The 26,868-nt window shown below is 38.0% G+C and overlaps 1 protein-coding gene across 1 annotated transcript in view; it reads left to right on the top strand.

The window, feature by feature from the left end:
• Positions 1–17,125: 17,125 nt before the first annotated feature.
• The window catches only part of LRMDA (leucine rich melanocyte differentiation associated), a 617,496-nt gene continuing 607,753 nt past the window's right edge, over positions 17,126–26,868 (top strand). Inside the window, exons 1-2 of the mRNA XM_069019305.1 lie at positions 17,126–17,242; positions 21,449–21,549. Coding sequence (XP_068875406.1) covers positions 17,213–17,242; positions 21,449–21,549 — 131 coding nt within the window. The 5' untranslated portion in view covers positions 17,126–17,212. The remainder of the gene's footprint in view (positions 17,243–21,448; positions 21,550–26,868) is intronic.

Raw genomic sequence — 26,868 nt, 5'->3', positions numbered from 1 at the left:
AAATATGCTGGTGCTGCTGCAAGTTCTATTTTGCATTACTCAGTCACCAGAAACAAACATGCGTCATCAAGGTTTCCTATTCCTCCTCTGATTTTCAAATTCATGAAACGATGTAATACAACTTATGCATGTAATGAGGACATATGTTTGGTTCTTTGAATTAGTAGTTGCCACATATTTCTATAATATTTGATGTTAATGTTCTTATTGTTTAATTTATATTTTTACAATATGGTGTTTTTACCTATGACCTTGAAATCCTGAATAATTATGCTAGTAGGACAAAAGTACAAATGCTATTATTATATAGCACTGGTAGTCTTGTTTGAATGTCATTAATATACAAGGATAAAATCAATTAGCAAAACACCATTTTTGAAATGTAATTTATTAACACTGTATAAGAGTATTCTTTGGTTGAATAGCTCTAAGACAGAGATAATGTAATAGCATTGTGGCTTCTTCAGTTAGGGCTTGCACCTTCTCTCCATGGACTGAAAGATGAAATTTTCTCATTTACTTCTATATGAAAACAATTGCCCAGTGGTAAGCAGCTGTTTCAGTTCAGTAATCACCCACTGTCTCATTCCCACATTCCCACATGATCTGTAATGGAACCTCCCAAATTTAAGTGGGATGCCTTCATATTTATTATGGATATTTAATATCAAAGTATGTTAATAAGAACGAGGAATGGTTGAACCAAAATGATAATATTTAAGAAAAACAGTAAACATAACAACCCAGTTAAAAAAGGTGCTTCATTTTCTCTGGACTGTTGGTATCCATTTGTATCTGTTGTTGTTAATAATAAGTAATATTCATAAACCAAAGGAGTAAAAATTAAAACCTGATGCCATTTTTTGTTACTCATCATGAAAACTATGTAGAGTAGACAGGATTTTTTGAAATGGTATATTTCTAATTACAGCACTCCTATAAACAAATGTGGAACTGTAATGGGCTCTTCATCATGAAGGTAAAAGCTATTCCTGGCTGGCACTGTCCCCTTCTTTCAATATGCCTCTTAAAATAATTTGTGCAATAAAGACAACTGGACCTTAGTTGTGGATATGGAGATGAGTTGATCTTGATTTTTTTGGCCAACATTTGAAATTTCTATGACTTGGATGGCATGAAAATCTCTGTTATGTGCCTTAGCAAAGGACAAGATTAGTTCAGCTGAGTTCTGGGTGAGCAACCTGGTGTAACGGAGAGAAAAGTTGAAAGGAAATATAGTTCTTTCCTGTGGCAGTCTGTAGTTCTATTTATATATTTATTATGGAGTAATGAAAGCAGTAACATTTTTACAGTGAACAGTAAATAATCATGGGATGCCAAAATTCCCAATCCAGGGTAGGATATATTTATGTTTGTATTATATACTCACACAGAAAAAGTGCTACCTCTTGGAGAAGTGTTGGGCTAAAGATGGTTTGGTATTTTTTACACATCTTGGCTGCATGTCTCTAGATAGATCAAATGTTTATCAATAGTGCCCTTGGATCTTCCCAGAAGGCCTATGTATGCTTGCTTGTGGAATATTATGAAGTACTCCAGGAAAAAAAAAAAGATCTTTAACAGTTACAGATTTCTCCAGTTACCTGTCCTCAGTGTGGGCACTAGAATATCAAAAGATCTATGGCACTGGGGACTTGATAAGACTTTGAAAGGCAGGGTGAATTTCATCCTTATAACATTAAGAATTGAAACAGACTCCTGAAGTACAGAAAAATTAATTTAACAGTTCTAAAGACATCAAATTGATGACACCAGAGAATGAAGTGCAGAATGTCCTCCCCTGCCTTGCCAGAATAATTAGAGAACAGTTCATTCATATCCTCTCTGTTGTTTCTGCAAAAATATCGGTTGTGTGATGAGACTTCTGTGATAGGGATGCCTATGAATGCAGCTCACAGATTATTTAACAGCTGGAGGGAGAGTGGCAACATCTTTGATACAGACTTTTAGACAGTAGTGGTTACTGGTTCCATGTTTGAGCTTCTGCATGTAAAGTTGTTTGAATTTTTTACCTCTGCTCATGTATTATGGATGGCTTTGATTCTTTGCCCTTTTCCTGCTAAGGATTTTTGCTTCACCCTTAAGGGACAAGTTCAGGTATGAAGTTCTTGATTTTTGTCAGTTTAAGTTAGTTGTTAGTACAGTATTTGGATTAAAAATACTTAGTCTTCCACTCTTCTATTCCATGTAAAATAAAATTGCCTGAAGATATCCACTATAATCTAATCTATGATATTCTGATATGTATGCTATCAACTTTAACATTTTTAAATCTTAAGTGAATATATTATATCACTGTTTAATACAAATAGATCTGAATTATCATAAATATATTTAATGCATAATGCATGTCACTCAGGTATTATTGTCAGTAATGGATGAGGAACAACACTAGGATAATTTATAAAAGTAGAGAAAATAATTTCTCAGTAGTAAGTGTTTTTTAGGGTGTTGGTTTCTAGCAACAACATTTTGGTCATAATACATTTCTAGCATAACTTAAATGACTTGTGCAAATTGCTGAACTAACCTGAGTGCTTTTATTATACCTGAAACACTGCAAGTGTCTTGCATTATAAAAATGTGTATAAAACCAGTTTATCTTTTTTGATTGCTTCAAGTCAAACAGTAAACCAGATTTTTCTCGTTTACAAAGTGAAAAAGCCCTCCCCTCACCCCTGTGTGTGAATTGTGAAGTATCAATGAGTTGGAGAGGAACCTTAGTGATAACTCTGTTTTCCCTAATAGTGGGGAATCCTTAAATGATAGAGATTTATGGAGAAATATCTCAAGTGAAGGAAAGAGCATAGCTCAGGCACACTGGGCTGCAGTGGTGCTGAACCCAGAGTGACTGCTCTGGGGGAGGGTGAACTGTTGCTGCTGGGAGCTGGTAAAAAGCTTTTGTTCAGCTTTCCCATGACTTTGAGGTGTGCCAAGCCTACCCTGTCAGTTTAAGATACTCTCAGACTTTGCTTGTGTACACTGTTCACTTTTAGGCTTCCCCCTGGAACAAATAATTTCCTCCTGCTAACAGAAAGTTTGAGGCTGGTTTAGCAGGCAGTTCACTTCATCAGGTACTGCACTGGGATCATATAGACTCATGCTGGGTTTAATTTTCTCTGTTCATGTGAGGTACACTAATATCCAGAAGGCCTTGGATATTCATGTGTCCCTTTAATGCCATCAGACATGCGCCACACATTTTATGTCTCACACCAAATTGTAGAAATCTGTCTGAAATTAATGTGGCCTTTAATTTTTTAGCCTTCTGACTTTTAACCAATGAATAAACAAAACTATGATGTTGTATGGACACACAGGTATGAAACGAAACCTGAGAAGATCTGGCTTGCTGGAAGTAGCCCAGGCCAGTGCTGAGGAAAAGTTTCTCAGTAGCACACAGGAAGAGGTGACTTGGTGGCACCTTGACGTGGCTGCTTCCGGCCATGGAGATGAGCATCTTGAAGGAAAAACCCTGAAAGCTACCTACTGAAAAGATAAGGATGTCAGTAGTGCCCTTATATCTTCCCAGAAGGCCTATGTATGCTTGCTTGTGGAATATTAGGAAGTACTCCAGGGGAAAAAAATAAAAGATCTTTAACAGCTACAGATTTCTCCAGTTACCTGTCCTCAGTGTGGGCACTAGAATATCAAAAGATCTGTTGCACTGGGGTGGATGACAGCCTACATGGCCTCAGGAAGTTCTAGCTGATAGACTGTGCAGGGGTAGAAAACTAGTGTTCCAGACTTCCTTTATGCCAGGCTGATTTTCCCTCTTGAAGGAGCTGGGGCTGTCAGACACGACAGCATTATGGCTGTCCTCTAGGTGTCCTCTAACAGGTTTTTGGCATGTTGGGAGCTGTCACTAACTGATACATTGGGTCAAATTGCTTTTACAGAGCACACCTGAGAGGTCATGTTAGACATGAAGCATTGATTAAGTGATTACAAGATATGCACAGTACTAGAATGTCCCGTGGCTGGAGATGGTAAAGGATAGTTGTGGATCCAGTTTGGAAATCAGCCCATTCCACATAAACAGGACTTGGAGCTGACCCTTTCTTCTCTTACAAGGAAGAAATACAAGGGCATTATAGATGAACTCTTAAGTATCTGGCTCAGAATGTCAGTGACAATCATAGTGACTCTCAAATAAAAGAACATTAAGCATGCAGGGTTGGGCATAGAAAAAAAATGAAGTGCCAGAACAGAGATTGCCTCTACACTCTTGGTTCTGTTGTTTAGTTCATGGACACGATGACAGTCTTGAGGATAGAACATGAAGATTAAATGATATCACCTCTGTATCATCCCTGCCTCATTTGGTGCAAAATCTGCAAGACAGTGAATGCCAAGAGATCATAATTTGTCACTGACCCCTATTAGAAGTGTGGTAGCAGCACAATATAGCAAAGTAGCCTATGTTTTCTTCACCCACACAGAATATGCAGAAATCTGATACAAAATGAGAAACCCGTAGCTGTTTCTGAATCAAGTTAGAGGACTAAAAGCAATAAAGGATTATAAGTTTAGGTATTAATAAGAAAGCACTTATAAACCAGTAAATTACAAGTACTAGATATTAGTACTAAAAGCATACAGAAAAGCTATGCAGTAATGCTTGCTAATAAGGGTTACATTTAGGATGTGCACCTTCAAACACACTGGTTTGCCAGTTTTGTAATCAGTGATAGATTATAGTGCCTCAGCAACAGGATAAACAGGATGACCTTTATTTTGCACATCAGAATATAAAATTGAAATAAAATTATTTCCTAGTGGCATTAGACTGGCAAATTTGATAGAATTAATATGATGGGACACTATATGATTATGTTAATGGGATACATTGATTTTTGTTGTTAAAACAAGTATAAAGTAGCCTGGACTTACTTTAAGGGAGTCAGCTGAAAAAACCTCTCCAAATGGTACAAAGTGGAAGTTCTGTTCAGTATGAGATGCTTAGCCTGGCTTGGGGGTGGGGAGAGGCAAGGCTGGTATGGGCTGTACTTCTGGGCCACAGTTTTTGCTTTGATCTAAAGGACCACATCTTGTGGAACTTCTTGTAGAAATCTCTTGGTCATACGTATCCATCTCTCTCCAAGAAGTTTGTAAAGCAATAGTTTGTTTCACAAGAAAAGATAGAAGTACTGTAAGAGCCCAAACTTTTGTCTGTTGATTTTACCTTTTATTTTTATATTTTCCGTTCTACAAGATTGGAAAATACTTTTCATTTTTAATTACACATGGAGAAGTGATTATCCTTCTTGGGTTTTATCCCCACTCCTGAGTGGTATTAGCAAGACAGCCAACCTTTCAAGCTATCCTCAGTGTAACTAACTGTAAAATTGGGATATTAATGCTTAATTGAGATGGGTATAGTAGTGCTTAATTGGTTTATATATGTAAAATGTCATGAAATTTGCAGGTGAATGACATTTTAGAAGTGTTAGGTAGGACTTTCTTTATATTTTAACATAACCAGTATAAATAGCAGTAAGGACTGATCATTATGAACAATTTTTACAAACACATTTACTTATCTTTCCACTGAAAGACAAATTATTATACTGTACAGTGAATACAATTTGAAGTGGTAAATGTGGAAGAGAATTAACAGGCATTTCCATTCACTAGAAGGAGAAGATGAATGCTAATAAATTTCCTTGTAGATAACAATTTGAAAATATTATTTTCAATATGTCAGTTTATGGGCCAGTATGATGAAATATATGTATTCATGATATATAAGTGGTCATTAAGCTTGAAATAAAATCTCTAAAATCAGTGGACTTGTCAAGTCTTTTTTTTCTCACTTACCTGTTTAGTTGATGAAGGTTTTGGTCTTATCTTTTCTGCTTAAATAGAACAATTTAAAAATGTTAACATAAACCAGATACCCTCAAACTTTCCAGGTAAAAGATTTTCAGACCTGTGGTTACCTTAAAATTAGAACTTTTTTCTGTTTGTGACAGTGTGGACAGTTCTGTAGCTTCACTAACATATGTATTTTTTCATAATGAAAAATTAACAGTAGGGAAGAACTGTATTCAACATCTTGCTATGCTTTAATAAGAATTAAAATATGGAATAAACAGAAATACTCATTGTGCTGCTGCACTTTTGAGGTTATTTCACCTGCTTTTTTTTCCACATTGTGAAGCTTAATGTTTTTTCAGTTCATTTTCTTTTAAGTCAAACTTGTACTTACTGTAAGATCAAAAAAAGAGGAGAAAAGTTTCCAGGTTAGCTATTAGGTCCAAGGTGGTTGGGATTTTCCACAGGAAGCTCCACATGCTGTATCCAGGCTGCTGTATTTGAAGTGTGTGTCAAACTGCATTTTGAGATTACAAGGCTTCAGTACCGTGCCTGGGATGCCAGGTGAGACCTTTCCTGACTGTGTATCACCATTAGCATGTGAACCAGGGTGCACATTCCCAGGAAAGGAAAAGTTTTCATTACTAAAAATCTTAGTGAAATATCAATAAATATTTTAATAAGAGGTTAATGAATTGGCATAAGGTTAAACAAGCCAATGGCTGCTGCTTCTTATAACCATTCACGACTGCTACTGCATAACCTCATCTTCAACACGTGGTTCTCAGACTGTACAATTCTGCAGGTTCTCTTACTTACTGCATAGCATTGTTTTGAAAATTAGTTACAAACAAAACCTTCTTACAAAGTACAGCCTAATGGTTGTTTCTTTCTTGTTTCAGCAGGGAAGTCTAAGTCAACTGACAAATTTAGAAAAAAATGCTAGAAACTTGGCTGGCTAATCTGGATATTTCCTTTTATTGTGAGAATTAACTGTGCATATTTCTCAAGAGTTCTGGGCTGAGAATAAAGTAGTTTTTGTTGGTTACTGCTACTTCTCTATGAACTCAATTTGGGAAACTGTGTTTTATTCCTCTGTCCTGTGGTCCTGATCCATAATGACATCTGTTATGACAGCTTCCTTTTCCCTGGGTTCTGTCACATAATTCGAGTTACTCCAATTAAAATCAACAGAGTTGTTGTTATTGTGGTAGGTTTTTTTTTTTTCCCCTCCTCAGAGAGGAAAACAATTTGCAAAAGTTTTATGAATAATATCTTAAACTTCCTAAACCTTTTTTCTATGGCTTGGTATGAAGTCTTTTGTAATAACATTGTGACTAAATCTTAAAACCACAGCATCATCTGTCACTAGGTCTGTTAGCCTTCACTTTTTATTACAGAATTCACCCAGCCTTGTCTTAACAAGGTACAGAATATTCCACATGTGACCCAAATGTAGCACAGGAATGTACAGAATCATGTGAACTACTCTGTCACTCAGATTCACCAGTATAATCATTGCTAGAAATAAATCCCAATCCAGAACCCTGTGGTGTTTTTTGGTTATGGCAAAAAAAAGTTAATGGTATTAAAATATGCTGCACTGTCAACTTTGAAACAGAAGATCTTACACCATCATGGTGTAACTCATGCTATCTCCATTTCGATCTAGAGACAAGCCCTGGGAGAGTTTGAAGTGATTTTATTTTTGATGTCCATTCAATCATTGCCTTTGCAAATATGTCCACTGGTATCTGTTTCTGTTTGGATTTGGTAATGTGGACATTTCTCTGCTTGAACCAAAATAGTTTGTTCCTAATTAGTCACTTGTGTTTTCCAACACCATCAGCTGACAGTAGCTTTACTCATCTGAGTGGGATTCCAGCAAGAAACACAAGCATGAAAAGCTTTATATTATATTATTATCAGTCTTCTACTATATTATCTGTCCACTTTCATCTTTACTTGAGAGGAACATTTAGTAATTTGAAGCTCTGAACCATTCTCTTGAAATTGTGGAAAAGATCCCCAGCATGATGGCCAAATATCAGCATGTTTTTGGATACTTTTATACGTATGGAGTCAAAGTTGGATTCCAAAATTAAGACAAGAATTTCCTTAAATTTAGCATTGGTCTGTCTCTAATAATCTCTGCAGTATAAACAGGAAATCTCTTTGGTTTTAGTCTGCTATTTCTTTTGTGTTTCTCACCAAATGAAGGCTTATCGAAAGATTTTTATTTTTTTTTTGTTATTTGTACAGGTGGTTTGGAGACTAAAACATAACATACAACTTCTGGAGGACCACTCTGTTCTCAATGAATGATGCATTACATTGGCTCAGCTACTTTCTTTCTTTTCACTTTCCCACTTGGATAGTGAGAAGGGTCTAGAAGCACAGGTTTTTGTAAAGAAGGAGTGGAATACTATTGGCAAAGTTGTAATGAATTTAATCCTAATATCACGGGACTGCTTGTCTCACAAGTTGGAATTTTTCCCCTGCATTTCCTGTTCACAGTAATGCCATTTTCTTGTTAAAGAGCAGTTTCTGCAGAAAATACCTTACCCTGCCCTGGGCTCCTTTGTTCTTGCACTTGCTTAATCATGACGTTTTAGCTTTTGAAGAACTGAACATTGTGTGACTGAATTGTGATAGATGCAGGAGAACCTGGAGGACCTAGGACAAAAATGTCTTATAGGACCAGTAGGTACTATAGAATCTACAATTAGTCACTCTTTCTGCTTCATCTTACCTAGAAAAGGGGATTATACATGTTACTGGATTTGAAGGATTTCTCAATATATTTTTTTATGCAAGGAGAGTAGAAGAATAAAACACTGAAGTCACCATTCAAGGGGAGTGAAATTAAACTAAACCACCTTGCTTTCCCATGAACTCTCTCACATTTTCAAGAAGTGTAAAACCTGTTTCTTGTAGTTTTCATGTTTATGTATATCTATTTTAATGGACAATGTAATGCTTGGAGAGACCTCTGTAACTTTCAGCTCTTCTCTCTTGCATCATGTGTGTGCATGTTCTTTTCCTAGTGATGTCTCCAGATGCAGAATTAATGCTAGCTGTGCTATATTTATCCCTCCTCACCCAGAAGGATGGGTGGATGAAAGCAGTGAGTGAGTAATGGGAAAAATTGCTGTTTAACAATCTGCAGAGGATGGTGGCTTTTGTCTGGGCTCTGTTCTTTCTTAACCATCCAAATTGTTAGCAACTTCCATACATTTCTGTGGGAATCTTTGGTACTTGAAAGGTATAACAAAAACCAGCAACTGTTTTGGAACTGAACAATAGGGAACAAAAGCATTTGCTACTTAAAATACAGAAGTTATTCCATATGGAAATGTAGGAGGTTGACTACTGATTGGACTCTATTCCTGCTTACTACTCCTCTCAGCAGTGGTATCATGTATCTGTTATCTCTGTGGAAGGCTGTGGTTCTCCCCTTTGATGGTATAACCTGCTCAAAGATGTAAGATTAAAGAATGAAGCTGTGAGAAGCACGGAAGGAACCTGTCTGCTAATGTCAGGTATTCCCACACCTTGGCTTGAACTCCTTCCTGATCATACAATTTGCTGTTGGGGTAAAGACACATCTTTAGGGGCATGGCTCTTAGGGGCACAGGGCCCTATCCAATGTGTATTTTCAATAGTGTATGCCTATTTATAGATAGGTCTCTCTAATTATGAAGTACTGTTTGCAAAATAAGATGCAGAATGTGTCTTCTTGGATTAATCAGGTGAATATAGTTCTTTTTGAGAAAATAAAATCAAAACTAAACAAAACCCAACGAAACAAACAAACAAAAATCCTCCCCCCAATCCCCTTCACTCCCCCCCACAAGGCACCCCATAAACCCCCCTCAAGAACCCAAAACACCTCTGGCTAGTCTGGTAATTTAGTTTTACAGTGAGCTGCCAAGACAGCGGAACAAGAGAGAGCAGCTCAACGAAAGCTGCTCTGGCCTCTGCACCCACTTCCTTTGTTTTAGACCTTTGTATCAAGGACTTCCTGCAATAATTTTGTTTTGTCTTTGAAACCAGCACAGTGTGACAGACAGCTGCTGCCCCAGACATTGTGACAGAGATCTGTAACAAGAAAATACCTCAGTGAACCTCAAATCTGTTATTTAGAATACAACTGCAATCTTGTATGGCCTCAAATTAGACTTTCTCCTAGCTTTAGTACCCTTTTTCCCCCCAAGTTCTGATTGCTGCATTCTTATGAGCAAGCATCAATGCCCAGAGATGTACAGTTGCTTCAGTATTGCCATTTACTTTCCCACAATTGTGCAGCCAGCCAACCTGAAATTCACCTATACATAATGGATTATAGGGAAGTATAGCACTTCAGATCTGTTATGAGTCAGTCGTCTTAGGCTTAGAAAAAAGTAATTCCTGTGTATTTGTGCACCATATAATTATAGGAGAAGTGGTAGCAAAAGCTTCCATACCAAGCTTACTGAATTCTTTCAAACTAAAAAAAACTTATGATCTTATTATTAAGTGTTCTGTGCCTCCATGATTAGCAACAGGACTTTGAAACTTGGCAGAAGGAAAATCCCGGCATCCTTTTGATGGCATTATGAAAGAAAACCCAAACATTTAGAGTGCATGAATTATAAGGGACTGAAAAATACAATTTCTCACCTTTGGTTTGTGCTATACGTTTACTTTTGGCAACATGTCCAAATCTTGCAATAATCTTGCAATAACAAAGCTTGTGGATGCCCCATGTCAGCATCTTTCTTCTGTGTGCTATACTCTAGATGGGACAAACAGAATCATAATCACCCTTTAGCTTGGAATAACTCTTTTGCTGCAAGTATTGTCTACTTGGAGTAAAGAATTTATGTTTCTTGCCCATATTTTTACTGGAAATAATAATTTTTGTTATACAATACCTACACCAAACAAGACAAAGGCAAGACAGGGTATTGTGTACAGTTAGGGTATCAGACCTAGGTCTTGGGAGGTGTAGCTTCAGTTTCCTAGATGACTACAAGGTAAGTTTTTATACAAATAAAGTATCCATTCAGTTCCCTTTTTTGTAGGATAATAAGAAGAGGATTTTTTTTTTTCCCCTGGCATAGAGTGAGAATAAGTGCATTACAAATGCTAGAAGTTCTGGTAATACAGTGCATCGAGGAACTTAGTGATATTTTATGTGCTTGAGGTAGTTTACTTATCTCTGTCCAATCGATAATCTAAACGAAACAGAATCCTGTGTATTATAAAACACAACCAAACAAACACCAAAACCCACCAAAAAACAACACTGTACCACAACATATCTTATGAGAAGGCAGAAATAAATTGCACAATTAATTGTGATGTCTCAGTTGTTGAGCATGTAACTTACTAAATATATTTCTAGCCTAATAGCTATAGTGTGCTAATAAAACGTAACATAAGGGATTTTTAATTGTATTTGGGTTGTACCATGGTCAACAAAACTGTCATTAACTTTATTGGAAGTGAGATGAGATTACTGAGTACAAATTTTATGAAAGGTTTTTTTTTTTTCCTGTCATCAAAGCTTTTATGTAGTTCTGTTTTTTGAAAACTCAGCTTACAGAATAATGCATTTTGAAGTATATACATAAACTTACCTTAAAAGGATGCTAACAACGTTACAAAATGAAGCTTTTCAAAGACATCAGAAGATGCTGAACTTCAGGGTGCCTTTGCAATAAAACAGTGAGTGAACTTATGTGCTGCATTAATTCACAATGACCATGTAGCCTCACTGTGCTCATACCACACTTCTGCCATATAATATGAAAATAATAATCAAATATATCCCAGAGATGGTTTTAGACATAATTCTGTTTTTTCTGAGGACACTGGAGGAATGAAAGGGCCAAATTGCAAGAAGTAGGAAATATATCAGATTGGACACTCTGCTTTTGTGTTGCAGGAAAGGGTGAAACTCAAAAACTCTAGATTAATATTAACCCCCCTATCTTTCTCATATGAGTCTCCACAAGAATGGAAAATATAAATCAAGGCTATTAGTTAACAGTAGGAAACTCAAAGCAAACCCAGAGTTATTACACGAGCCTATAGTAGTATATAGTACTATAATAGTATAGTAGAGATAACCAATTTTCATTGACTGCTTTTCTGGACAAATCTATCCTGCAGAGTTTCAAACACTCCAGCATGGGCATACACTTCTGGAAAAAACCCCAACACTTTAATGTCACTCAGATGTTCTTATCTTCAAGTTTTATAGCACTTTATCACACTATCATACTAATACTGTTCAAGAAAAGGTGTACCAGTGTATTGAATACATATGTGTAACTTGTTTTTCAGATCCCTTTAACCTGTTTATCACTGGCTGTTAAATATCTTTATAAGTGGCAGTATGAGAAATAGTTTGGAGATAGGAAAAAAGAAACCTAATTTCCAGCAGTTCAGTTTAGGAATGGCAAATGACATCATCATTACTGTATTTCTTTCTGTAGGACTAAACTACATACTTTCTTGTACTTTATCATCTTTTTGTCATGTTTTTTTTTTCCTGCATGTTTCACAGCAGGGAGTGCTAGTGATGCTGTTTCCTGGGAGATATCTGAAGTTATTAGTTTGGACATTAAACACCCTATTTAACTGTTTGTGATTAAAAACAGGTGTAAGGGAAGCTACAGATGAATAAAATGTTCCTCTGGTAATACAGAGAAAAATATCTCTACTACAGTCAATCTTATTCAGTTAAATTGATTCGGTTTGTATTCACATCATATTGCTGTGGATACTTGTTAACAAATATTTTGAGACAATATTTTCATTGTTAGCATCAAGAAAATGAGTTTTATGGGTAAACTGTGAGCCAAATTTTCTGAAGGTCAGGTTGGAAGAATTCTGTTACTTGGCTAAGATTTTTTTGTCTCAAATCATTTGCTTCAGAAAACTCAGTTTGTTCAAACACACTATTTTGTCAGGAGAAATTATATATATATGTGGGGTTTTTTTTAAGTAGACAGTAGTTTATTTGACTTACTCTGAAATATAGGATAATTGTATTTATGTAAATGGAGGCATACATGCATAGTGTGCTGCAAGCTGGAAAACAGACCATTCTGATTAACTCAAATATTTTTATAACTTTCAGTTAATGAAACAGTCAGGATTGCTATTATTTCCTCTTATAAATGTTCAGTGTTCATTTAAGATAGGGAAATGCTTGTATACAAAGACTTTATATGAAATGACATAATTCATTTGGTGCTTGGTGCTATGCCATATTTACTGGTTTGTATTAGCTAATTATTTTAATTGCTTGGTCAATGAGATTTCCTAATTGTAACTGAGTACACATTTTAAGCAACTGACTCCTAAAATGTCATAAAGCTCTGTTATTATATGAAGAAGTTTTATAAGTGGCAGATTTGATGGGTACCTACCAGGGTTCCAACACATTGCTTCCCAGTTGTTTGGAACTAGTTTCCAGGTATTACTTTGAATGTATAATGCTCTTTACTCAAAGAATAGGTCAGCATATATATGTATGTATATGTATATGTATATGTATATGTATATGTATATGTATATGTATATGTATATGTATATGTATATGTATATGTATATGTATATGTATATGTATGTATATATATCAGAGATGTACTAAGCATATTAATGTTACTCAAAAACCCCATTTTTTTTTTTAAGTCCATGTTGGTTTTGTCTGTATGTAGCTCACATATCAAGCAGTGTTGGAAATATTCTGTTAAAAATCTTAGGAAATCATATTGAATGGCCCATACAGAAATGCCACCTGCATCCAACTGCAGTGAAACAGATTATTTAAATAAACAAGTGATTTTTATATTTTTTCACATAAATACACTGTAGAAAAGACATTTCAAAGGTCAGCTATGGCAAACTGTCACGTAAACTATTTTAACCTGTACAAAGAATCCTCACAAAACTTCTGAGGAACCACTGAAAAATATATTCTATAAGTAAAACCTTAGTCCTTTGAAGCTTTACTCATATAGGCAGCTCTATCAAAGCTAAATAAAATCTTCAGATGATGCAGGTTATGTGGGGCCAGGACTCAAGAAGGTAATGTTTTAGGATGCTCAGAAGTACAAATACATATGGTAAGGTGAAAAACAGCCTGAACCTAGAGGCTGCCTCATGTTCATCTCGAATCTGTGCTATAAAGTGACACTGATGATCAGCAAGCTCAAATGCTGGAGAAGCCCTCCAGTATTTATATAGCTTCATAACAACATGGGGCACAAACTAATGAGTACATTGACTCATAAGCCTGAAATCTGACACTATGTTATAACTTCCTTACAATTTCAGATTAGATGTTACAAACAGTCCTTCAGTGGCAGACAGCTGTGAGTTTTCACTGCTTTTGAAAATTATGTGCAAGTGATGGGCACTTAAGAAATTAGGGAATAAAGCAGACTCTAAAAATACAAAGTTTGAGAAGTTCACCAATCTTCCTGTAGGAAACTGGCAGCAGAATTAAGGTTGTTGAGATGTAAGTTTTCAAATCTAGAGAAGCATCACAATAAGACAGCCATCTCTCTTCTCCTTTCCTCTGATCCAGGAGTTTTGTTTTTCCTTTCCTCTACAGTATAATAGTCCCATTTTGTCACTGCGGTCGGTAGCACTCCCTTTTTGTTACACAGCACGGGACTGGGATCTATTATTTATCCATGGCAGATAACAATCTAGGCCATGTCTGTACCAGAAAATGTTGAACTTGTTGCAAAAGAATGACAATAAGCCTGATGCACTTAAAAGTTTGCCACCTCCTTAAGTTGTTTTTATATAATTTACAAAATTCAGCTCGACTGATTGAAGAGATGATAAAATCAATTTAAGTCACCTGGTTTAGGGAGCTGTACCTGCAACTTTTCCCTCTTGACAAGGTCTTGCCTAGTAAGTAGGAGGATCAATGGCAGGTTAATGCAACAGGCAATATAAGAAGCTGGAAAAACCCCCAAATGTGCTATTATTTATGTGGGCTATTTTGTAAACTATCCAGGCAGGGATTTCTTTTCTTTGTAGATATCTCTAAAGTGACAGCTAACACTCTACTAAAATTAATCCTAATAATATAGATAATGATGTGCTAAATTGTTTTCAATATAGTTATTCCAATTTTACATGAGTGCAGTATTGAACTGAATTTACTCCATTAAGACAAATACAGCTAACTGTAGCAGTGGGCCACTTGAGCCTTGAGCTGTGTGTTCATTCTGGTGGGAACCACATGCTTGTAGCTAAAAGAGAGATAAAAAGAAGTAGATACAGAAAGAGGAGAATGTATTGCTTTGTTTAAATTTACAGTTCACATAGTACTTGTTTTTCTTGGCATATGTTATTTACTATATAATCTAATAGATAAATAAAGGCCCTGATTGTTTGAAGCATGCTGAGTGATGACCTGAACCAGCAAGTATGCCTGGATGGAAAACTCTTACTTAGAGAAACAGAACTTTTATTCATCAGTGTAGGATCAGCTTATTTTCTGTGGCTGAAGGGTTTGATTCTTCTGTCTTACAAGGAAAAGTAGATCACGCAAAGCACTGGAGTGATTTATTCACTGGCTGTTATTTTGATTTTTATGCATGCTGGCCCACTGACATTTCTAACACAATACAAACTACAGGGAGGAAAAACGTTTTTTTTCCTCAGTTATTTGCTCTGTGTTTCCTGTCCAGCAGTCAGCGAAGAAGGAGAGATGGCTGTAGAGAAGGTGTAGTGCCACAGCTGTACCAAGAATTTATTCTGTTGATACTGAGGCAGAGCAGCAAGTACAGTATTGGTTTCTGCTGTGTTGCTGAATAAACTCCAGAAAGTGGTTTGCAGTGAGGAATACATATCCTTCTGAAACTTATTTCCCCTCACAGCATGTGCCTCCGCTTTCAGCAAGAGTGAGGTATGCTATATTAGCAATAAAGGGGAAAAACGAGCCAGATTTTTAAAGGTGCTTAGGCAGCTGAAGAGGTAGGTAGATGACTAATAGGATTTAGGATCCAAACTTGGGAAACCTTTAAAAGTCTTGTATAAAATTCTTACAGAAAACCTGCAGCTCTTCTAGTCTGCCTTAACAGTGATAACCAAACATCATGCCATTATTTTAATTAATAAATTATTGTGAATTTTTAATTAATAAATTCTTGTGAATCTTGAAAGACTAGTTTGACAGGCTTTTCTGATAATTCCAAAGGTATTTTTGGTTTCCACACAAATTACCCTATGTTCTAAATACAAAAAAAAAAAAAAAAAAAAAAAAATAATTAAAAAAAAAAAATATATATATATATATATATATATATATATATATATACTGCTATGAGGATGTGGACCTCTCCTGGAGATAGTATGTTTTCATTTCTTTTCTGTAGGTGTTGCTTTACCAGTGACATATATCTTTTCAAAGGCAAGTTATGCTTTATGCCACAAATTAATGAGCTGCTTAGTAGGTGGAAAGCCAGTCCAGGTAATGCTCTAAGTCATCTAGCTTCTTATGGGAAATGAAATCCAAGCCCTGATTCCTCTATCAGTGTGACAGATTGGCTACTGCCATCCCTTCGTCCCATGGCCTGTCCCACCACGGGGTGCTGGCCCGGTGCTAGGAAGGGCAGAGAAGCTGCGGAACGAGCACAAGTCTTACCAGGAGCAGCTGAGGGAGCTGGGATTGCTTAGGCCGGAGAAGAGAAGGCTTGGAGTAGGGGTGAATGCAGCTTAAAGGACGGTCTGGAAAGACGGAGGTTGGTCTCTTCTCTAAGGCAGCTGGCGACAGGATGTAGCCTCAAGCTGTGCCAGGGGACATTTAGGATTGGACATTAGGAGGAATTTCTGCATGGAAAGGGATTAAACATAGCGATGGGCTGCTCAGGGAGGTGGTGGAGTCACCGTCCCGAGAGGTGTAAAGGAAACACGGAACGTGGCACTTCATGCCATGGTCTAGTTGGTGTGGTGGTGTTCGGTCCTAGGTTGGACTGGACGGTCTAAGAGGTCTTTTCCGACACAACTCGTTCTGTGAGGCGCGGCAGTCGCTGTGTGCTGCTTTGGACTCGCGTTCCAGGTAGGATGTCGCAGCGGGGCCTGGAGCAGCCGCCGGACAGGGATGACCGTGCTCTGGACACGCACACCTCGGGCCACGCCAGCCTCACGCTGTCGCCCGCCCGCGCCCCGCGCCGGGCGCACGGTGCTACCCGGGGCCGTGGCTGCGCCCTCGGCCCGGCCGCAGGAGGCGGCGGGAACTCCGCGCTGCCGCCGCCCCCGGCCCGGCCGCGCTTCCGCCCGCGTCAGCTGACTCTGCCAGGCAGCAGCCCGGCCCGGCCCCGAGCCCGCGGAACCTCCGGCGCGGCCGCCCCGCAGCATGGCAGGGGTCGTGGTGAGCGGAGCACAGGTACGTGTCCGCGGCCCGCAAGGCCGGCCGGCGGCGGCCCCACCTGCGGCGGGCAGCTCGCCCCGGCCGGCGCGTCCCCGCCCCCGGCGCTGGGAGCGGCTGCCCCAACTGCGCGCCGGCTCCCGCCGCTCTGCCGGTGCCGCTCGGTGGGGGCGGCGGGCGCGCAGGGGGCCGGGTTTAGTTTTCAGCCGCACCGCGCCACGGGATGCCGCGCAGGGATCGGCTCCGTCGCTTTCGCGAGGCCGCTGAAGCGAAAGGGCTGAGGAGCCGTCCCCGCCAGCGCCCTGGGGATGTGCCCGGAGTCCCGCGGCCTGCGGGTGCGCTCCTGTCGCTGGCGGATAACGGAGCGCCGGTGCCGGGGCAGGGCTGCGCTGCCGCTCCGCCGCTGCCCTGTGCCGCTCACGTGCAGCAGGCGCGGCCCCGAGGCTGTGCCCTGGCGGCAGCGCGGCTCCCGCCGCAGCGCGCTCCCAGCGGGGTGGGCTCCGCACGGAGCCGCGCTTGCTCTGTCGGGCTGGGGGAGGCCGCGGAGAAGGACTGAAATCTGCTAAGTGTTGTTCCTCCTGAAAGTAAAACACTATGTACGTTTCGTTTTGGTTAGAGAGAAGTTGGGAAATATAACACATCCTGCTGGCCTTTACTCAGCGCCTTGTATGGCTACTGAAAAAAATCTGGCTAAAAGCTCATGACATTAGTGATGAACTTGTGGCTAAAATTAGAATTTTTTTTTTTCCTCCAAAGAGAAGGAAGTGTGTCTTATTTTTGAAAATGGTTTGCCATTAAACCAGGATGCTGCCCCCATCTAATTGCTTCTTTAATCAGGTCACTGTTGCTGTGTAGAATTCATGTAAATGTGTGTGTGGTATGAAGGCAATTGGCTAATTTTACAGCTGCTGCAGGAAACAGTTCCTGTGGTCTCTGTGGTGCACTCTGGCACTGAGGGACATGCTGCCTTTTTCCCTTGAGCATGCCTTGAGCCCCTTAATTTGGCTATGTGCCCACCATGCAATCTTCTAACAGCATAGAGTAAAATGTAATGCTCAGCTGACTGGAAATATTCTCCAGATATAATTCCCTTCAATGGGAGAGAATATGCAGTATTGAGAGTTCATACATGACCTTTTTGGTGACATTCCTTAATAAAGATGTTACTCTATGGGTTATTAAGATTGCAGTATCATTGTAAAATGATCACAGAGACTAAATGGTAATGTGCTCTGAAACTAAAGCAGAAGAGAGGTGCAACTGCTATTGATCGTTAACTGAAGTCTTAAATATTTTGTAAAAACATACCTTTTTCCTGAATTGCATACAGTGTGTTGAAGAGTCTGCAAGAATTTCTCAGGCCTTCATAGCCTATCTGATGCTGGCCTTTTTGGAAACTGAGCATTTTGGTGGGATATTGAATAGGACACCAGTAATGACTAACTGGGACCAACCCGTACTGTATTTGATTTGGAGACTTAAGCCATGGAAACCTTTACATCCAGTTTTTAATCCTGTGTGATGTTCTGTGACTGATGTAGAAAAATCTAAGAAATCTGCTGTTACTGATGTGCCTTGCAGCCAAACAGGTGGAGTCTTGGGAAAAGTAAGTTTGCACTCATCTCTCAGTGGTGATGTCTCTGCATATGTACATGGAAGCTCATACTCATTTTGAGGGTATTTGAGATGGAAGCAAAAGGAAGAATACTGAATTATGTACATTTTATTGTTTCATGAGTAGATGATTTTGAACGGAAACAATGAAAATGAAGAAATAGTCTTCTTCTTCTGTCTACTGAAGTCTTGTTTTATATCAGTGTTGTCCAAAGACTAAAAAGCAGAAGAGTGGGGAAATAACTCTGGAAAACTTTTCCAAAAAGGCTTATCGTGTATTGCATTGCTGGCAGTTTCTGTTCTTACTGTAGAGTTATTTGATATCTGAAGCAAATTCATGTCTGTGGAGTGTAGAAATATGAAGTTGAATGCCCTTTGTATATTTCCTGGAAAAATAAATATAATAGTTTTAAACTGAAAAATGGTGTTGTACTATGAGTGTGCTGAAGTGGGCTCCATGGATGTAAAATGCCTTTAACAAGGCCTCAGCATTAAAACAATGTCATCTGCAAATATGCCTGTGAATAATCTGTTTGTACCAGTTGTGTAAATATATTTGCATATTATAACAGTTCAGAGGCTGAAGCTTTGTAACATTTTGTGTATTTTGCCTCCTGTGTGCTCTAAACCACATTTGTATGAACCTGTTTCTTCAACTTTCTTCTTGTGGATAGAACTTTTATGGCCAGGTAAGTTTTTGAAGCAGTGTGTAACAGGCCAGAGTCCCCCGCTCGTTCTCAGCTGCTCCACCCTGGGTGGAGCAAAGTGGGGTGCTCTTGCTATGTTTGTAGTTGCTCAAGACAGTTTTGCCCTCCTAGTGTTAGTAGGCATCATATTTTAGTCATTTCTGTTTCAATGTGTTACACTGAACCAAATGCTTAATCCAAAGTATTATTAAGCTGTTAATGTGATGCCTTTCAAAGGGTTTGCAAGCACTAATTTAAAGAAATCTACTATTCAGTGAAGAATGAAACACTTTTTTTGCATACCTTTGTGTATGTTGTAAAATGCATTGTAATTATCTTGGATGTAAACTGGAGGAAAACCCTGACATGTTTAATTTAATAAATTCTGCAAAACATTTTCTGTTCCATCCAAAACAGTTCATTTCCCTTTTGTTCTTATATTTGCTCAAGTTGTGTGTATGTCTGGCAGCAGAATATATTGCAAGAGCAGGTCTGATTTAACAAGGGGAAGAAGTTGTTACACTGAGCTTCAAGCTACCTGTTTTCTGCTCATAAAAATTATTTCACTGTTGTCAGCTTTATCTGTTGAAGTTATTGAACAAAATGAATTAAATGGGATGCCATATAGTATTATCAGAGGCAATCGTTTTCAGAGCGTAGGAGATCAGGATGACTTGCAGAAGTACATACTGTCAGTCTGTTCTGCAGAGGAGTTTCTGTTTTAGCAGAAGGTGAAATACTATCAAAACAAAGTTTGATGGACTTTTTTTTGCATATTTTTCATCTAACATATTTTAGACTAGTGGGATATAGTATTGAAAGTGACTTTATAATTAAGCATGTATATATAATAGTATTGTATAGATAGTGGTCTAACATGGTACTTAACTAGCAAGTTGGCCATTAAGGGAAACTAAGATTTCTGCAGCACAAAATCTGAAATATCAGTATTTTGAACACTGAAAGGATGAGCCAATATAGATAAATAGAATTTATGAGAATAGTTTTGAAAAGCTTTGTGGGGTTTCTTCAAAGAAATCAAACCAATGACTTCTAAAACAGTACAACAGAAATGATACAAAAAGTTTAGCTGCTTTACTTTTTGTGTTTTTCTGGAAATATTATCACTCACTTCATCCTGACTAAAAACAAATAAAACCAAACAGAATCTGAGTAGCTTGGTTTTTGTGCTACCACTAATTCTTCCTATGTTTGCTGAAGGTGGGTCAGGTGGGCTGGTATGAAAAAGAGAGAAGACATTTACATGTACTTGAGGGGTAATTAGAAGTGTGATCTGATCATAGGTGGTCAAGCCAGAAATCCTTAAGACTTCCCTGACTGTTTGAAAAGAGGCTGCAGGCTTAGTTTTTCAGGTCATGGGCAGCCCTCTTGCTCTGTCCCTGGCATGTTATTGGGCGTAATAATCTTCTTAAGGAATGGTTCAGGAGAATGGATTGACTGTACACTGCTTAGGTATTTCTGCACTAAAATTTAGAAAACAACCTTTGTTTGTTGTGTATGTTGTGTATGTTTGTGTATGTATCAAACGGGAAGATCTTTTGGATGGCTTCTGATCCTTCAAACAAATTTCTTCTGGAGCATATCAGAATGGTAATACAATGTAACATTAGCTCAAAGTATTAACAGTGAAATAGAAGAAATGTGGTATATTTAATAGAAGTATTTTTACCTGGAAGGAGACAAAACATGCATAAAGACTATAGATGTAACAAATACTTAGTTTATGGTATCAATAGGAAAATGAGATTATGTGGTAGACTTAATAGCTGTAAAACTTAGGTAGTTTAAAGCTTAATGACAATTCATTGTATTGCATGTTGTCATTTTATCAATGAGACAGAATCTGGAAGGGAAACTACTAAATCTACTCATGAAATGTTTCCTTGTTGCTTCCAATTCTCAGGTGTCCTACATTAGTCAGGACTGTGAAGAGATTCCAGAATTCCTAGGAAGAAAATATGGACATATGGCAAAAAGGCTAGATCTTAGCTTCAACTTGTTAAGGTATGTGACAGTATATAGGTTTTCAAGTGCAATCTGGAATACCAACTCCTAAAATAGAATATTTCTTTTTTCAAAGTAGAAACATGTATGTTGGGTGAATTTAGTTGTTATCAAGTGGACGACACTGTTTTATAGGTAATGTTTGTCTTCTTTTCTCCCACACTTGGAGCACAAATAACCAGGTGAGTACAGAAAATTATTATGTGTTAACATAAATGATGCCTATTGAGAAGCTTATGGTTTGTTCTCTGCTTCAATTGGAAAATAAGTGGTGTTACCTGAAGAAATGAAGAATGGGATCAAAAGTGAATTTTCCTTAACCGAAACACAAGTTAAGTGTGTGCTTCTCTCCCTTTTTAAAAATTTTATTTACAGACCTCTGGTTATTACTATAAATGCTTTATAATGCTCTTTTCCCAGGTGATGTGTTTTGTTCTATGATTTTATTTTTGTGCATCTGTGTAGTTAAGTGCTGAAGCTAAGCTCTTTTTGTAGTTCCTTCTAAGTATTTTAATGTATGGATTGATTTAGGATTCTGTAGTATTCCTGTTAGCTACTACAGTATCCCATTTCATTTAATCCTTCTAAGAGAGCCTGGTGAGGTTCAGTGGAGTATCTTTCAGGTTGAAAAATATTCAGGTAAGTAGGGAGAAAGAATTGGAGTGCAATTGTCTGTTTAATAACAAAAATAGGTTTGTGGAGGTAGGGTTGGACTCATTAATTCATTTTCCTTTTATTTTATTTGGGGTAAGCTCACAGCCTGCTTGTGAGGAGTAATACAAAAAGTAGCGTGCTGTGGTGCCTTGTTTTCCCAGAAGAAACAGCCATTGATTTTAACTTACTTAACACTCATAAATGTTCTTCTGAGCCTCTGCCAACTCTAAAAGACTGAATCTTACATGTAAGAGGTGGCAGAGCAAAGGAAACACTAAATCTGTAGATTCTTGTTACCTTGTACTATGACTCTGTACCTTTGGATATTGTAATCAGAAAAGAGAATTTTGCTGGGGGAGGGTATCAAATGGTAATTTTTTTCATTTTGTCATAAAGGTAATTAAAGGTCTGTGTATGTATTTAGATTTAACATGTTGACAAGGCTGCTCCTTCTTTACATTTCTGGGAAAAAAAAGTGTTTGTTTCTTTCAGTTAATGCATGATTTGAAGAACAATTCTCTGAGTTTATTTCATAAAGTAAAATAATAACATTAAATTTGGATGTAAAATACTGCTTTAAAACTCTGATCATGTTTTCATGGAGAGCACAATTGGTGTATTTCTGAAATCTGTGTTTTCTTTCCTTCCTTCCTTTTCTACCCAAAACACTTAGCCTGTTTTTCAGAAGGGATATAATTTGGTTTTATTGAGGTTTGGGGAAGAACAATCCGCTTGTGATGTAGGAGAAGTTGTAGTTGTAAATCTGTAAAAGTATTTTAAGACCAGAAATCAGATTTGGGAAAGGGGAGAAGTGATTTTTTTTTTTCCTTTGAGAAGCTAATACTAAGTGGGATGAGAGCAGTAATGGTTTCTCATTTGAGCAGTGCTTAGATTTACTAAGCATATAGAAACTAAGAGTGAAGTGTTTATGGTATAGTAGCTGTTCACACTGGGTTGCACTCATGTATAAACTCCATACCTGCATATTATAGAGAAAATCAGACAAGATATGTAATAAATGTCATAACCTTAAATGAATGTGAATATAGAAGAATGTCTTAAGCAGCTGTTGAAGCAAGTGTAAGCAGTGTCATCTTCTTTAAACAGGTATTATTGCTTAAAAATCTAACAATGTTATGGTATAGCAATGAGTTTTATGATTTTTACCATAAATGCTTAATTTGAAAAGTTTAGTATGTTGTTTTCACTAGGGAAACAATGTTGTAATTAATGTTGATTTAGAAAGGAGTTTGATTTTCTAGTATAACTTGCTAAATCTTGGTAAAGGTGTAAGTTGAGTGAAGAACACCAAGGATGATCAGAATATAGGAAAAGATGAAGAGAATACTGTGTTTTGCTAGCTTGCAGTTACTTGCAGTAAAGATGTTAGTTTTCATTTCAATTTGATTTATTATTGGATGAGAGTTTGTGTGTTTTTTGAAAGGAGAAAAGAAGACCAAATGTTCTTACATGTGGTGGTTTTGTTATCCGATTTTTCTGGTTATTTTCTTTTTGCTTGTGATGTATCCATATAACAGAGGAGGGGAGGGTTGTCATTAGATCTTTTGAACTGGCAGTTTAATACAGAGGAAAGTACATTTTTCACCGTTTTCTTCTGACTTCAAAATTCTTCCCAGGCTAGAGCCCCTTCCTCTTTCTTAATTAAAATTTAGGGTCTGTGTAGATGCTTAATTTATCTTTGCATCAGATGTGGTATATCTAATAATAGCACTCGATACATAATCATAAAAAGTTGCTTTTGTGTCTTTCTTGTTTGCCTTTTTCCAAAAACTAGTGTTGCTCCTTGATTACCCTGAGCAGTACATGGATCCAACTCTTCTTCTGGTGGTCGAAGTGACTGTCACCAGTCACAATGGTTATACATCTCCCCTTTTCCCTGTGAGGGAAGGGAAAGAAAGAGGAGAAAGGTACAAGGGAACTTAGATGGGAATGTTGCAAAAGAGGAGGAGTAACTGCAATCTGTTGTGTGTGAGGCAAAGGGAAAAATGTGTGTGTCCTTAAAAGATGCTGGCTGTAATTGGCAAGATATGGTACCACTGGATTGCCTCCTGCTTATGTCTTTGGCAGAAGGAAATTCTTCAATCCCAGACAACTATAGTCCACTTGTGACTTCTTGTGCTGTTTTCATTACAGATTTTGTTTGAATACTTTCGAATACCTTTTGTTTCCTTTTGGGGCTAAGGGGGGAGGGGTGTGAAGAAGACAGAGCCAAACTCTTGTCAGATGTACAGCCAAAGAACAAGAGGCACTTGTCACAGCTGCAGCAAGGGAATTTCCAGCCACCACAGGGAAGGTGGAGTGGAAGAGATGCCTAGAGAGGCTGTGGAATCTCCATCCTGGGTGATATTTAAAATGGGACTCGACAAAACCCCAAGCAACCTGATCTAACTGTTGAAATCCCCCTGTTCTGAGCAGGGAATTGGACTAGATGATCTCTAGATGCCCCTTCCAACCCCAGTTATGCTGTGATTCTTCAGCTTTATTGGTGTGGTCATAATGGCCTGAGTTGTTGTTTGATTTGATAGTGGTTTTCAGCTATCTTAGAAATGAACTGTTTACACTGTGTATTTTCAATAAGGCATGTTTCAGGAGCAGAGATGTTTTACTTTGGAAGTCTGCTCCTGAGCTTCTCATGGCAACTGTATTTGATAGCCTTCCCTAGTAACAGAGTCCTTTCATAATATGTGGAAAACATTCCCAGGTTCTCATTTTGTGAAGGCATAGAGTATGGGAAGAAGAGACACTGATGTGTCAGTGTTAGTATTAGCTGGACACTTTGTAAAGGATTTCAAGGTGGAATGACAATAGTCAAACTGTTGTTGATCATTGAAAGTTAAAGATTTCATTAAAAAAAGAAAAGTGGTAATCACTGGCGAAGGAAAGAAAGCAGTAAGTGAGCAGGAAGGATCTAATGGAAGTAGGGAGTAGAGATTTGGATGAAATACAAAGATTTTAGTTTAGATGCATCTTACTGTCTCGTAGGAAGAAAAGAACCCCACACAACCCACAACTTATTCAAAGCTTTTTTTGCTTGTCCTAGATGACTTTGTATACAATTTTTCCTTTCATATTAAAGGCTAAATGCACTTGAATAAGAGATGTCAGTGGTTTTCTACAAATAGGTGCCATGCTTTCATAAATAACATCTACAGTTCAGTTCACCGAGAAGCCCATCTTGTAATTTTGTCCTCAGTAGCTTTAAGCATGTGAGTTGTTTTCCTTTTTCTTCCAGAGATTTCTTCTCAGTCTAAGGTATGAGGTGAAAGGGAGAGTGAATCTTTAATCTTGGCCAATGAGGAAGGATTAATCCAATAATTGTGCTCATGGAGATACAAATATCTCTTCCCTCTCTCAAGGGTGCAGATTATTTCTGCTAGGAGCATGAATAATTTGCACAGTATGTGCTTGTGCATAATTTCTACTGTCTGATGAAGAAGGTGTATGTATGAAAACATCCCCTTGAACTTCAGTCCTAGTCTGGAATGTTCCTCCATGACTTTTGTGAGGCTGAGGCTTTGTAATATCTTCTCTGTGGACTAGATATTGTTCTTTCCCTCTTCTGCCTCCTGTTTTTTTGCCTGGGGGAATATGCAAGTGGCAGCCTGAAAATGGGCTTCAGTTTTTACAGGGCATGTTCCTCTTTGTAAGTTGAGTATGTGAAAGAAAGGCTTTTTTTTTTCCCTTGCCACCTTCCCAGTCTGTGCAGCAATAAGACATGCAGAACAGGAAGCTGAACAACAAAAGAGAGATGGAAATAAAAGCCAGAATTCAAAACAAAGCATGACATTTTTTAAAGCCTTTAGACTCATCTTTATAGCACTTTAAAATGTTGAAGAAAATGTACTATTGTTAAAACTTTTTGATGGTTTTATTTATAAGGTAGAAAAATATTTTCACCATAATTGGGTAACTCTTAATCGTAGCAATTGCATATTTATCAGTATGAGGGGCTGTTATTAATGTAGCTGTCATGCACAAACACATTTCTGCATTAAATCCATTTAGTATGTGCATTATTCGGTCTAGAATGTCACCAGGACATCAAAGCCCCCTTAGGCATAAGAGCACAGTGCCCTGCTGTGGCTGCAGAAAGGGCTTGATCAATAAATGTAACATGTTAATGCAGAGCAAATAGAATAAAAGATTTCTTTGACAAGACATGAAAAATCACCTTGTGGCAGCTGGCATGGTGATGCCATTTCAGCGGAGACACTAGCAAAGTTGATCTGACAAGTAAAGAGGAGAGATGATGGTTATAAGGTGCTTTTGTTTCAAACTTCTTTCTTGACCTGTCAGGTTTTGAAGGAGCCTGAATGGCCCTTTTTTGTCATGTGAAAATTGTAGTCTTAGGCAGTTATGAAGCAGTTATCTCTTCTCAAATTGTGAATGCTGCTGTTTAATTGATTCACTTAGCATTTGAAACTGTCACGCATTAATAATTGCTAAATCCTGTAGATACTGCTCCAGTGTGTCATGCTTAAATGTGTAGTTATCAGAAAATTAATATCCTTAATGAACCGATGCTTTCAAACTAGCATTGCATGAAATCTCTTTTGCCCTTTCATTTGCTAAAGGTATATCAGCCAGTTTTCAGAGAAAGCCCTCCCGACAGTTGTGTGGTTTTATTTATTTATTTTTTTGATG

This window comes from Aphelocoma coerulescens, chromosome 6, assembly GCF_041296385.1.
Source record: "Aphelocoma coerulescens isolate FSJ_1873_10779 chromosome 6, UR_Acoe_1.0, whole genome shotgun sequence".
NCBI lineage: Eukaryota > Metazoa > Chordata > Aves > Passeriformes > Corvidae > Aphelocoma > Aphelocoma coerulescens.
This window is presented reverse-complemented; position numbering and strand designations above follow the sequence as displayed.